The sequence below is a fragment of the Tachysurus fulvidraco genome, chromosome 5 (assembly GCF_022655615.1).
Source record: "Tachysurus fulvidraco isolate hzauxx_2018 chromosome 5, HZAU_PFXX_2.0, whole genome shotgun sequence".
Lineage (NCBI taxonomy): Eukaryota > Metazoa > Chordata > Actinopteri > Siluriformes > Bagridae > Tachysurus > Tachysurus fulvidraco.
Window position 1 is genome coordinate 32,162,344 of NC_062522.1, and position 12,889 is coordinate 32,175,232.

A 12,889-nucleotide genomic window follows, 5' to 3' on the forward strand; every position below is an offset into this window, starting at 1 on the left:
TGTGTGTGTGTGTGTGTGTGAGACATTGTTTTATGTTGTACTATGTTGTGTTGTTCTGCTTTGTCTTGTTTTGTGATGTGTATTGTGTGGTGTGTTTTGTTGTATTGTGTTGTGATATTTCGCATCGTTTTGTGTTGTTTTTTGTTGTTTGATACTATGTGCTGTTGTGTGTTGTGTTGTTTTGTGTTGTTTTGTGCTTTTTGTTTTGTGTGTTGTGTTGTTTTGTGTAGTGTGTTGTGTTGTTTTGTATTGTGTGATACCATGTGCTGGTGTGTGTTGTGTTGTTTTGGGATGTGTGTTGTGTTGTTTTGTGTTGTGTGATACAATGTTCTGTTGTGTGTTGTGTTGTTTTGTGTTGTGTGATACTATGTGCTGGTGTGTGTTGTTTTGTGTTGTGTTATTTTAGTTTTGTGTTATAGTGTTAAGTTTTTTGTATTGTGTTGTGTGATACTATGTTTCGTTGTATTGTGCTTGGTTGTGTTACCTCGACTGAACACTAGATGGCGGTGTTGGTCTGTGCTGCTCTTCTCCTCTTCAGATAATGAAGGTTTATTCAGAGGAATAAAGCTGCTCCTGATCTGGTGTTTATGGAGGAACATGAAGATCTCACGTCACCTTACACGTCACCTCTCACGTCACCTTACACGTCACCTTACACGTCACCTTACACGTCACCTTACACGTCACCTTACACGTCACCTTACACTTCACCTCACACGTCACCTCACACGTCACCTCACACGTCACCTCACACGTCACCTCACACGTCACCTTAAACGTCACCTCACACGTCATCTCACACGTCACCTCACACGTCACCTCACACGTCACCTTACACTTCACCTCACACGTCACCTTACATGTCACCTTACACTTCACCTCACACGTCACCTTACACGTCACCTTACACGTCACCTCACACGTCACCTTACACGTCGCCTTACACGTCGCCTCACACGTCACCTCACACGTCACCTCACACGTCACCTCACACGTCACCTCACACGTCACCTCACACGTCACCTTACACGTCACCTTACACGTCACCTCCACGTCACCTTACACGTCACCTCACACGTCACCTCACACTTCACCTCACACTTCACCTCACACACCTCACACGTCACCTCACACGTCACCTCACACTTCACCTCACACACCTCACACGTCACCTCACACGTCACCTCACACTTCACCTCACACACCTCACACGTCACCTTACACGTCACCTTACATGTCACCTTACACGTCACCTCACACGTCACCTCACAAGTCACCTCACACGTCACCTCACACGTCACCTCACACGTCACCTTACACGTCACATTCTCTGTCCATTTATACATCCAGCTACAATCAAATGTGGCATTTAATGTTATCAGAGAGAGAGAGAGAGAGAGAGAGAGAGAGAGAGAGAGAGAGAGAGAGAGAGAGAGAGGGAGAAAGAGAGACAGACATTTTGGCCTGGTCTGGTCTAATAAGTGACTTGGCTCCATTTGAATAGTGACAAATGTCAGCTCATCTTGGTGAAGGGCAGCACGAGTGTGTGTGTGTGTGTGTGTGTGTGTGTGTGTGTTTAGTGAGGTGTCCCAAAGCTCAGGGTCACAGCAACATCCTGGTCAGTGTCCATCTTTGTCCCTTCCGCACTCGTCCCAATTAACCTTTCGTGACACGCAACAGCTTTTCATCCTTAGCCATGACTTTCTCTCTGACCCCAACCCCCCAACCCCCCTCCCCTTCTCTCTCTCTCTCTCTCTCTCTCTCTCTCTCTCTCTCTCTCTCTCTCTCTCCCTCGCTCTGTTGTGGTGGTTTGTTAGTAATGTAAAATGTCAGCTGTGTCCTGAAGCCCTCCCCTGCCCCCCGCCGGCCCTGGGAGGATGAGCAGGTAGACTGATACTGATTCAGTGACACACACTTTAATGTGTCGCCTGTTTATACACAACATCTCCTTTACAATGATGTGACAGTACAGTTTTTTAATGATGTTTGAAATAAGGTAAGACTGGAAATAGGAAGGAGGGTGAAAGGAAGCATTCGGATCAAAAGGCAGAACGGGAGCGTGTGCGCGCTCCTGTAGTTAGGGGGCGGGAAAAGGAGGAAGGTAGCGGCGGGGGGAGCGGGCTTCTGGCGCTTTAGTGGAGTGAAAGATACTCAGGAGACGGAGGACAAGGGAAGGAGGGTGCACATCGGGAAAAAGTAAGTGACGGTGAACTCCAGGTAAGATGGCAAAGAAAAAACCGTGAAAGAGTTTTGAGATAAACCCTCAGCCTGGAGGGCTGATAATGAGGAAGGGAAAGAGGACAATGAGGTTTGGAAGAATCAGCAAGCGAAAAAAATAAACCAAAAGATACAACAAAAAAATTATAAAAACCAAAAAAAAAAAAAAACAAAAAAAAAAAAAAATAGAAAAAAAATATAAACAAAAAATAAAAAAAAAACTAAACAAAAATACAAAAAAAAAAAAAAAAAAAAAAATAAAAACAAAAAAAAAAAAAAGAACAAATAAGTAAAGACAAAAAACAAAGACACAACCGCAACACAAAAAAAAAAAGAGAACACACACGAACAAACGCACAAACGCGCACACACACCACACACGCACACGGCAACACACGGCACACGCACACACACAACGCACACACACCACACCACACACACCCACACAAACAAACGCGCACACTCACACACAACACACACACGCTTCCTCACACCGACACACACCACACACACTCACACACACAATCAGAAAAAAAATAAATAAAAAAAACAAAAAAAAAAAAATAAAAAAAAAAATAATAACTAAAAAAAAGAGTATAAAAAAAAAAAAAACACCAAAAAAATGACGATGAGATAAAAAAAATTGAAAAAAAAAAAAAACAAAGAAAGCAAAAAAAAAAAAAAAAACAAGAACAAGAAAAAAAAAAAAAAAAAAACGAAAAAAAAGACAAAAAAACAAACAAAAAATATCCAAGAAAAACACATGCAGAAAACAAATAAACAAGCCAAAACAGAATCACACAAAAAAACAAAAAAAGACAAAAAAACAAAAAAACAAGAAAAAAAATAAAAAAAACACCACCACACACTCAACACACCACACACACAACCACAAACACCACTCACACACACACCTCATACACAACACACACACACATCTCACACAACCACACACACCACATACAACACAAACTAACACGCACTCACGTCACAGCACACACCAACCACGACACACACACACCACACCCACACGCCACAACAGGCAGACCACAACACCCACAACGATACAACACACACACGATCACACAGCACTGAACATCACACACTTCATCACAGCCACACACCGTCACACACTCACCACACATTCCGCATCACCACAATCACACAACACACACACACACACACTCACACACACACTCATACACACACACACACACACACGCACACACACACACACACACAGACACACACACGCACGCACGCACGCACACACACACACACACACACACACACACACACACACACACACACACACACACACACACACACACACACACACACACACACACATTATGCACTTGGGATGGAGAAGTGTCTTTTGTGGCTATTTCCATACACACTGTATTCACTGATGAATAATTTACATAAAGAGAAAGAAGAACTCAAATATTAAAAGAAAGCAGATTTGCATTTCCTGCAGGAAACATGCTGAGTTCCAACAGATAGAAAGAAAGAAAGGAAAAAAGAAAAGAAAGAAAGAAATAGCTGGATGGAGGAAAGAAAAGGAAATGAAAGAAAATAGCCACAAAAAAAATAAAAATAAATAAATAATAACATAAAAATGAGAAAAAAAAGTTTAAAGTGAAGCTTCTGATTGGTCAGCTGTAAAACACACTGTGACATCATCAGGTGGCTGCTGGAAATCGATTCACCATCTGAGTGTTCACTTGGGTTCATAAACAAACAAACAAATAAAGTTCGGCGACGGAGACAATCAGCGGAAGTGTCGTGTGTCCGAGTCAGTCGCTGTGTTTGGATCTGAGGTCCGATCTGAAGAGGACGCATTCACCCCTGCATCGTCCCTCTTCTGCTCTCGGCCACAATGCCGGCTTTGTGCTGCGACGCTGTGGAAAATATTTGCTGGAGAGAGAGAGAGAGAGAGAGAGAGAGAGAGGGAGAGAGAGAGAGAGAGAGAGAGAGAGAGAGAGAAAAGAATGGCAGTGAAAGTGTTTATTTCACACAGGACTCCACACTGGGCTGCTGGTGGGGGTGAGGGTAATTTTAGTGCCTTTGTGCTGAGGCATGAGGCAGGGGTGGGAATGATGTGTGTGTGTGGGGGGAATTTCTCCGCTGTCCCACGCAAGACTGCGCATTCTGTGTGTGCTGACCGCCGTTCGTCACTCCGGAGAGGCCTTCGCGTTCGCTCAGGGAAAAAAAGCGCTCCTACGTGACGCCGCGGTCGAAGCTGTGACTCGGACACAACGACGAGGTTCATCAGAACAAAATGGCCGCTCACGATCCTGTCTTTAAGTCTGAGTTCACGAAGTGACACCAAAACAAAATGGCTGCTCACATCATGGACAACAAAACAAAGTAGCACTGATTAGTTTTAAGCGAGTCCGTCAAACACGGACACGGAGCGATCGCGGGGTTTTTTCCCGCTTAAAACGGCGTCTTCCGTCCGATTCTATTCACACACTCATGAGCGATGAGTGATGTCTTTGTTCCCAGCCTAGAACCTTATACAGGTGAGAACAGGAAGCAGAACAGACCCAGCCCTCGGAAAAAGAAACGGGTCAGAAGGTTTCCCCCGGCGAGACGTTTTGATTGACAGCGATTTATTGTGATGCGACGATCCGCCGTCCCCCGGTTAATACTCAATCTTATCGGCACGCCGGGGGCCACTGAAAGAGTCTCCGCCTGCGACAAAGCGCAGAAACACCCACGTGCTCACCTCCGCCACGGACACAATGCCGCACATCTGGAGCAGTTGTGATTATTCAGGAGGCTTCTCAGAAACATCCGCTGGAGTGTGTGTGTGTGTGTGTGTGTGTGTGTGTGTGTGTGAGGGGGAGAGGAAGGGGCTGGGTTTGTGCAGAGACGAACTCCCTCGGGACTCCATTTTAATTTCTAATTTATTAATCTCTCCAGCGCAGACGCTCAGAGCTGCAGGAAGACGGGTCTCGCTTGGAGAGTCTGGTCCACACAGGGTCATCGTCGGGGACTCGCCCACACGATGCGCCGGTGCGAGTGCGAGTGCCTTAACGAGCTATGTGTTAACGACCGACACAGACAACAACACGACGCACAGACTGTTTGATAACGTCCCCGACGCCGAGTAACACTTCCGTCGAGCAGCTCTGACAGAAGGTCATCAGTCAAAACTCGCAGCGTTTTGTTGTCGGTTTGTAAAATATAATCACCAGAAATCTCAGAGTTCAGTGTAATTACCCCACCCCCACCCCACCCAACCCCAGCCCCAGCACCATCTTCCAGGAGAATTTAGTAGCTTAGTGGCTAAGGTGTTGGATTACTGACCAGAAGGTTGTGAGCTTAAATCCCAGGTCCACCAAAGTGCCACTGCTGGGCCCTTGAGCAAGGCCCTCAACCTGTACGAATAGGAGATAATAAATGGCTCAAATTATATTTAATTAATATATCAAATTATATTTTTGTCTGTTTCTAGTTGGGGGGGGGGCATGGCGGCTTAGTGGTTAGCACGTTCGCCTCACACCTCCGGGGTCGAGGGTTCGATTCCCGCCTCCACCTTGTGTGTGTGGAGTTTGCATGTTCTCCCCGTGCCTCGGGGGTTTCCTCCGGGTACTCCGGTTTCCTCCCCCGGTCCAAAGACATGCATGGTAGGTTGATTGGCATCTCTGGAAAATTGTCTGTAGTGTGTGTGTGTGTGAGTGAATGAGAGTGTGTGTGTGTGTCCTGTGATGGGTTGGCACTCCGTCCAGGGTGTATCCTGCCTCGATGCCCGATGACGCCTGAGAAGTTCGGATAAGCGGTAGTAAATGAACGAATAACTGAATGAATGTTTCTAGTTACATTCAATGTTGTGGATCTTCAAGAAAATGTACCGTAATAAAGCTTCATAAACACGTCGTTAACAAGAAGCGAACCAATGAATCTATATCATCATTAATCAGAATGATAATAAAATCTCTCTCTCTGTCTCTCCCTGTCGTGAGACAAGTTTTGACATCTCTGTCTGAAAGCTACGCAGCGCTTATGAACGTGTTATGAACGTGTAATGTGTTACGAGGCTTCACTAACTCTCAGGCTGTTGATGTGATTTGAGGATAAAGCGACGTGTTCGTGCTGCGCTTCTGGTTTTGGGGCTGAAGAATATAATGTTCTGTGGGTCTGAGGGCAGAGAATTCTCAAGCCAAAAACACAGAGAGACCACTGTTTATAGGGACTTTCACACACACACACACACACACACACACACACACACACACACACACACACACACACACACACACACACACACACAATGAGTTCTGCTCTATGAAACCAGAGATCAGACATTCAGTAAGGAATAAAACACACAGTAAATGAGGCTAGTTAATTCTCGCTAGCCCTCCCGCTGTGGCGTCTCTCTCCAGTCGTTCTCTCCGCGCACTCTTTTATTTTTCTCTCTTTCTTTTTTTAAAGTTAATCAGAAGAAACAAACCCTGAAACTAACAGCTGCAGCTTTACCACTGACACTGGAGACTCCTTCCTCGTATCGCTACAGATAACGTACCGTCACCGTGTCATTTTCCCGATGTCGATCGTTTGCCGTCGTTGTTAGCGATAATCTGTTACCATAGTAACCATCGTGAAACCTGTTGTTTATGATAGGGAAAATGAATCGACCAATCAGAAGAGAGAATTCTGCAGCCCTGAAGTGTACAAGGGAAAGAAACTGTTTTTGTGCCTCCGGCTCTTTCCGAGTCAGCCTACAGGGGGCAGAGTCACATCACGGCCTTTTGTCAGACCTCCACGACCCCGAGGAAGCCTTCTCACGCTGTGGGTTCTCTCTTTTCTCTCTCTCTCCCTCTCTCTCTCTCTCTCTCTCTCTCTCTCTCTCTCTCTCTCTCTCTCTCTCACAGTCCCGAGTCCGCTTCAGGAAGAAGTGAAGAAAAAGCTGACGGCTCATCTCACCGATTCCTTTCCTTTACACCGAGAACGAACAGATTCCTCATCAGAAAGCGTCAGCTCCTGATATGTCACGTTATCGTTTCTATAGTAACAGATCTTCACTCGTTAGTGGAGTGAAGTTTTCACCGATGGAAGGAGTCTCCAGTGTCAGAGCTGACGATCGCTACGGTAACCTAACAACGTTGTACGGAACTACAAACGGATAAAAAAAACGTGTCGTTCTTTAATAAATAAAACCGTCACTCGAGACAAGTTAAAGATCATCAACTGAGATATTTTAATTAGAAGCTGTGAGTAGAAAGGAGTAGAAATGCAGGCCAGTGCTTTACCCTCCCCTCCACCCACCAACGGCCGCGTCGCCCGTCGTGTCATTAAAGAGCAGGAGATGGTGTGCTGAAGCCGTGGACAGTGTTTACACGTCTCCACACGTCCCGCTTCGTCTCTGCGTCCTACATATTAGTGGCATTTAAACACTCACACTTTCACGGCTATTAAAATGTCCTCTGTCCTCCGGCGGGCGCCTCGGGGACGTCCTCGGCCCAGATCTCTCATCTCTCACTGTTTAACTGCCATTTATTAAAATATCCTTCCTTATATTCAGTGCGTGATGAGCTCCAGAGGCTCCAGAACAAACTTGAGAAAGAAGCGATGAAGGAAAGTTTGGAGTGAAAGTAAACGAGACTCCTGTCATGTTACATGCAAAAAAGTCTCGACAATTTTTAATTCATTTACGTCCCCGTTACTATAGCAACCATACCACGTTAGCGTAAAGCCGCGATTCGTCCGAGCCGTTGTTATAGAAAATGAACCGACACCTTCTGGCCAATCAGAAGGCAGAACTCGTCCGATCAGCGCGCGGTGTTTAACGCTCCGGCTGCACCGAGCTTTATTGAACACGGCCTATATTTAGCGAGCTCGCGGTAATCACGCCGTCATTAGGTGTTTTGCAGGAGGCTTTTCTTTAACACGATGATGGTTAAATGATGCTAAATGGCGGCCGGCGTTAACAAAAGAGCGTCGGCTTTTCATTCAGAGGAAGTGACAGGAGAACATTTCCCAAGATAGACGCAAACGCTTTGACGCAACACACGCAAACGCTCTGAATGTTCGGCGTAGAAACAAGCCTCGGTCCTGACACGAGCGCTGCCGTGTGTGTAACGCCCAGGATTATAGAGGAAGAGCTCGTCGACATCCTTTACACAAACTTTAAAGAAGGAATCAGGTTCACATTTTGAATTCTTTCTATTTGAAAAAAAAAGTTCTCTGGATGTTGACGTAGAGCTTCCTGTCACTCATTTACCCCTGAATAAACCCCTGAGCGGCGTGCGGATAGAGGAAAGGTATCACCGACACACCGCTGCGACCCAGTGGCAGAGGTGGGAGTACATGTAAGTCACACTTGTGCAAGTCACAAGTAAGTCTCAAGTCACGAATCTCAAGTCAAAGTCAAGTCGAGTCTTTTTTTTAATATGTCAAGCAAGTCTCAAATTTGCGACTTAAGTCTGACTCGAGTCAAGTCGAGTCCCCCATCTCTGAGTCATTTGACTCAAGTCCGAGTCAAGTCTCAAGTCATGAACGAGTCGAGTCGAGTTTTTTTAAATATTTCTCAAGTCTCAAATTTGCGACTTAAGTCTGACTCGAGTCAAGTCGAGTCCCCCTTCTCTGAGTCATTTGACTCAAGTCCGAGTCAAGTCTCAAGCCATGAACGAGTCGAGTCGAGTCGTTTTAAATATTTCTCAAGTCTCAAATTTGCGACTTAAGTCTGACTCGAGTCAAGTCGAGTCCCCCTTCTCTGAGTCATTTGACTCAAGTCCGAGTCAAGTCTCAAGTCATGAACGAGTCGAGTCGAGTCGTTTTAAATATTTCTCAAGTCTCAAATTTGCGACTTAAGTCTGACTCGAGTCAAGTCGAGTCCCCCCATCTCTGAGTCATTTGACTCAAGTCCGAGTCAAGTCTCAAATCATGAACGAGTCGAGTCGAGTCTTTTTAAATATTTCTCAAGTCTCAAATTTGCGACTTAAGTCTGACTCGAGTCAATTCGAGTCCCCATCTCTGAGTCATTTGACTCAAGTCCGAGTCAAGTCTCAAGTCATGAACGAGTCGAGTCGAGTCTTTTTAAATACTTCTCAAGTCTCAAATTTGCGACTTAAGTCTGACTCGAGTCAAGTCATATGACTCAAGTCCCCCCATCCCCAACTTCGAGTTCGTTATGTTCCTGATTTTAATACGTAAATTTGATGACGAGGTTTTAATCATTTAAACAGAGACTGATTTACTTTTTATCCATTTACAGCAGCTATAAACAGCTATCCCCCCCCCCCCGGCCTTCCTGCCTTTTATCGCTCCAGAAGAACAAACAAACAAACAAATAAATAAATAAATACATAAATACATAAATAATCCTATGAAACTTTGTCAAAGTCACTTGCTGTTACCATAGAAACGGTTCATAAATATAAAGCTGCTTTGGTGGAGTAAAAGCTGGAGGTTTTCTACCGAATCTACACAATAATAAAAGAATAATCTGGAACACGAGGCGCTGCAAGATACGGACACGGTAGGAAGGAGGGACGCGCGGAACGGTGTGTTTATCGAGTCGCTATGGCAACCCTGACCCATGTTCTTTCATGGCCATAATTAAGGCACTTAAAAATAGGCTGAAATACAGGATGTAACAGTACAGCAAAAAAAAAAAAAAAAAAAAAGAGAGAGAGAGAGAGAGAGAGAGAGAAAAATGAGAAATAAACTGCACCTCAGAGCTTTCCATGAAGAATGAACACACTTTATGTCTCCAGAAAAATCTCCACTGATCTGCTGACCACCGGGAAAATGTAAAAGGTGTTCATGTAATGTTAAATAAATACTGTTTGTAAATATTTCTGTTCAGATCACTGACACTTTATAAACCTACATGATCTGTAATTATAATAAAACTATATTAATATCTGATCTCAATAAAGTTTACAGTCAGGTTTATTATAATGTATTTCTAATCTCAGGAGAAAAAATGACGTCTTCCTTTCTACTTTATACTGGATGAGGTGTGTGTGTGTGTGTGTGTGTGTGTGTGTGTGTGTGTGTGTGTGTGTGTGTGTATGTGTGTGTGTGTGTGTGTGTGTGTGTGTGTGTATGTGTGTGTATGTGTGTATATATATATGTGTGTGTGTGTGTGTGTGTGTGTGTGTATATGTGTGTGTGTGTATGTATATATATATATATATATATATATATATATATATATATATATATATATATATGTATGTGTGTGTGTGTGTGTGTGTGTGTGTGTGTGTGTGTGTGTGTGTGTGTGCATGTGTGTGTGTGTGCATGTGTGTGTATATGTGTGTGTGTGTGTGTGTGTGTGTGTGTATGTGTGTGTATGTGTATATATATATGTGTGTGTGTGTGTGTGTGTGTCTCCTAATTGGTCTTTGGGGGAAGGTGAGCAGGTTAATGAGGATGTTAGCATACGTGCTAATGTTAAACAGCGACGTCTCGTTCTAGATTTTCTGTAGGGATTTGTTTGTTCCTCGAGGATTCCAGAACATTTCTCGTGTCCCGTCCGGAACCGACCGCAGCTTTTCCTCCAGCTCCTAAAGGTCCAGACCTGACATTAACTAAACGACAAAGCAGTGCTGGGTGGAACACACGTGCCTCAGCCTGTACACACACAACACACAGAATAAACATCACACACTCGCCATCGGTCACACGCCGTGTGTAGTTTGGGTTCGGACGAAGAAAAGCTTCTGTTTCTCATCACACAAAAGCACCACGGCTTTTAATAAGCGCATGGAGAGCCGTTAAAGCAGAGACGGGGGTCTATTAGCGAGTGCTTGTTTATGTATTAGAGGATCAAAAAGGTTCTGGACCATGTTGTTTTTTTCCCCTGAAAGCAGCGATTGAGACGGTTAATAATGAGCTCCATTATGGACCTGAGAGAGAAAGCTGAGGGAAAAAACCTCCACCAACAAAAAGCCGCACGCTGACAGCAGCCGGGGATAAAGAGCATATACAAAGCACTGAGGAAGAGCAGGGAAGTATTCCTCATCAATCTGGCAACCTGTCCTGAGGAACATCTATACGGATTTACAACTCTTACTGACTGTTACCAACATGCACGCGCACGCACACACACACACACACACACACACACACACACACACACACACACACACACAAAACAAAAAAAAAAAAAACACAAAAAAAAAAACAAAACAAAACAAAAACACACACACAAACACAAACAAAAAAAAAAAAAAAAAAACAAAAAAACAAACACCAACACACAAAAAAAAAAAAAAAAAAACAAAAAAACAACAAAAACAAAAAAAACTACAACACACCACACACAAACACAAACAAACACACACAACACACAAAAAAACACACAAACACACACACACACACACACACACACACTCACACACATAAACACACACACACACTCATACACACACACACACACACACACACATATAAACACACACACTCATACACACACACACAAACACATATACACACACACACACACACACACACACAAACACACACACACACACACACATATAAACACACACACACACACACACACCCATATAAGCACATACACACACATATACACACACACTCATACACACACACACACACACACACACACACACACACACACACACACACACACAGACTGGAGACTCCTTGACGTCACCATATCAGTGATTACAAAAGCAAAGCATTTATTTTTAGGCGTAAGTCATTCTTATGAAACAATAAGGTTTAAATATAAACCAGTGACGTGCAGCTGATGATGATGATGATGATGATTCTCTTTACTAGCTTTGAGTACATTTAAAAGCTTGTGCTACCTTTTGCATGCATGTTTATTATCCTGTTTATTTATCTTCCGCCACTTTAGAGTTCGCTCCTGTTGTCCGGCGTCCGCGTCGACGACCGAACGTCTTCCTCACGTCTCACTCCACAGTGGTGTTTATATGGAGCTCGTATGAATGTAGACACTCGGGATTTTAAGAATGTGCAGAGTTTCGTCACTATTTCTGTTTTTCTCTACAATACTGAAGGTGATATATTCATAGAAAATATCGGTTTGTTGTATCTTGTTTGTATCTTCATGTTAATATTGCACCCGTTTCTGCTCTCGGAGATGCTCCAAGTGTTTGTTCATCTAAAAAAGCAGCTCAGATTTATTTATTTATTAACAGAGGGAAAAACACACTTTACATCAGACTCACAGACACAACATCAGACGTTTCTTTTCATTCATTCATTCATCCATTCATCTTCTACCACTTATCCGAACTTCTCGGGTCACGGGGAGCCTGTGCCTATCTCAGGCGTCATCGGGCATCGAGGCAGGATACACCCTGGACGGAGTGCCAACCCATCACAGGGCACACACACACTCTCATTCACTCACACACTCACACACTACGGACAATTTCCCAGAGATGCCAATCAACCTACCATGCATGTCTTTGGACCGGGGGAGGAAACCGGAGTACCCGGAGGATACCCACGAGGCACAGGGAGAACATGCAAACTCTACACACACACAAGGCGGAGGAGGGCATCGAACCCCCGACCCTGGAGGTGTGAGGCAAATGTGCTAACCGCTAAGCCACCCACCCTCGACGTTTCTTTATTCTATATAAAACTATATGTTGACGTCCCATAAGTCAAACTCCATAAAACACAGAAGTCAAAACTCTTACAGAAACTTCAT

At 44.2% G+C, this 12,889-nt stretch overlaps 1 protein-coding gene across 1 annotated transcript; it reads right to left on the bottom strand.

The window, feature by feature from the left end:
• Positions 1-630: 630 nt before the first annotated feature.
• LOC113657167 (keratin-associated protein 4-12-like) lies at positions 631-1,346 on the bottom strand. The gene is made up of 2 exons (XM_047814123.1): positions 1,190-1,346; positions 631-1,058 (listed from the first exon to the last, which is right to left on the bottom strand). The coding sequence occupies exons 1-2, from the start codon at positions 1,344-1,346 to the stop codon at positions 631-633; spliced, it is 585 nt and encodes a 194-aa protein (XP_047670079.1).
• Positions 1,347-12,889: the final 11,543 nt, after the last annotated feature.

Coding starts and splice junctions, on each gene's coding strand:
- LOC113657167 (XM_047814123.1), bottom strand. CDS start 1,346: ATGTATAAATGGACAGAGAATGTGACGTGTAAGGTGACGTGTGAGGTG. Junction 1,059..1,189: donor TGAGGTGTGTGAGGTGAAGT/GTGAGGTGACGT, acceptor GTGACGTGTAAG/GTGACGTGGAGGTGACGTGT.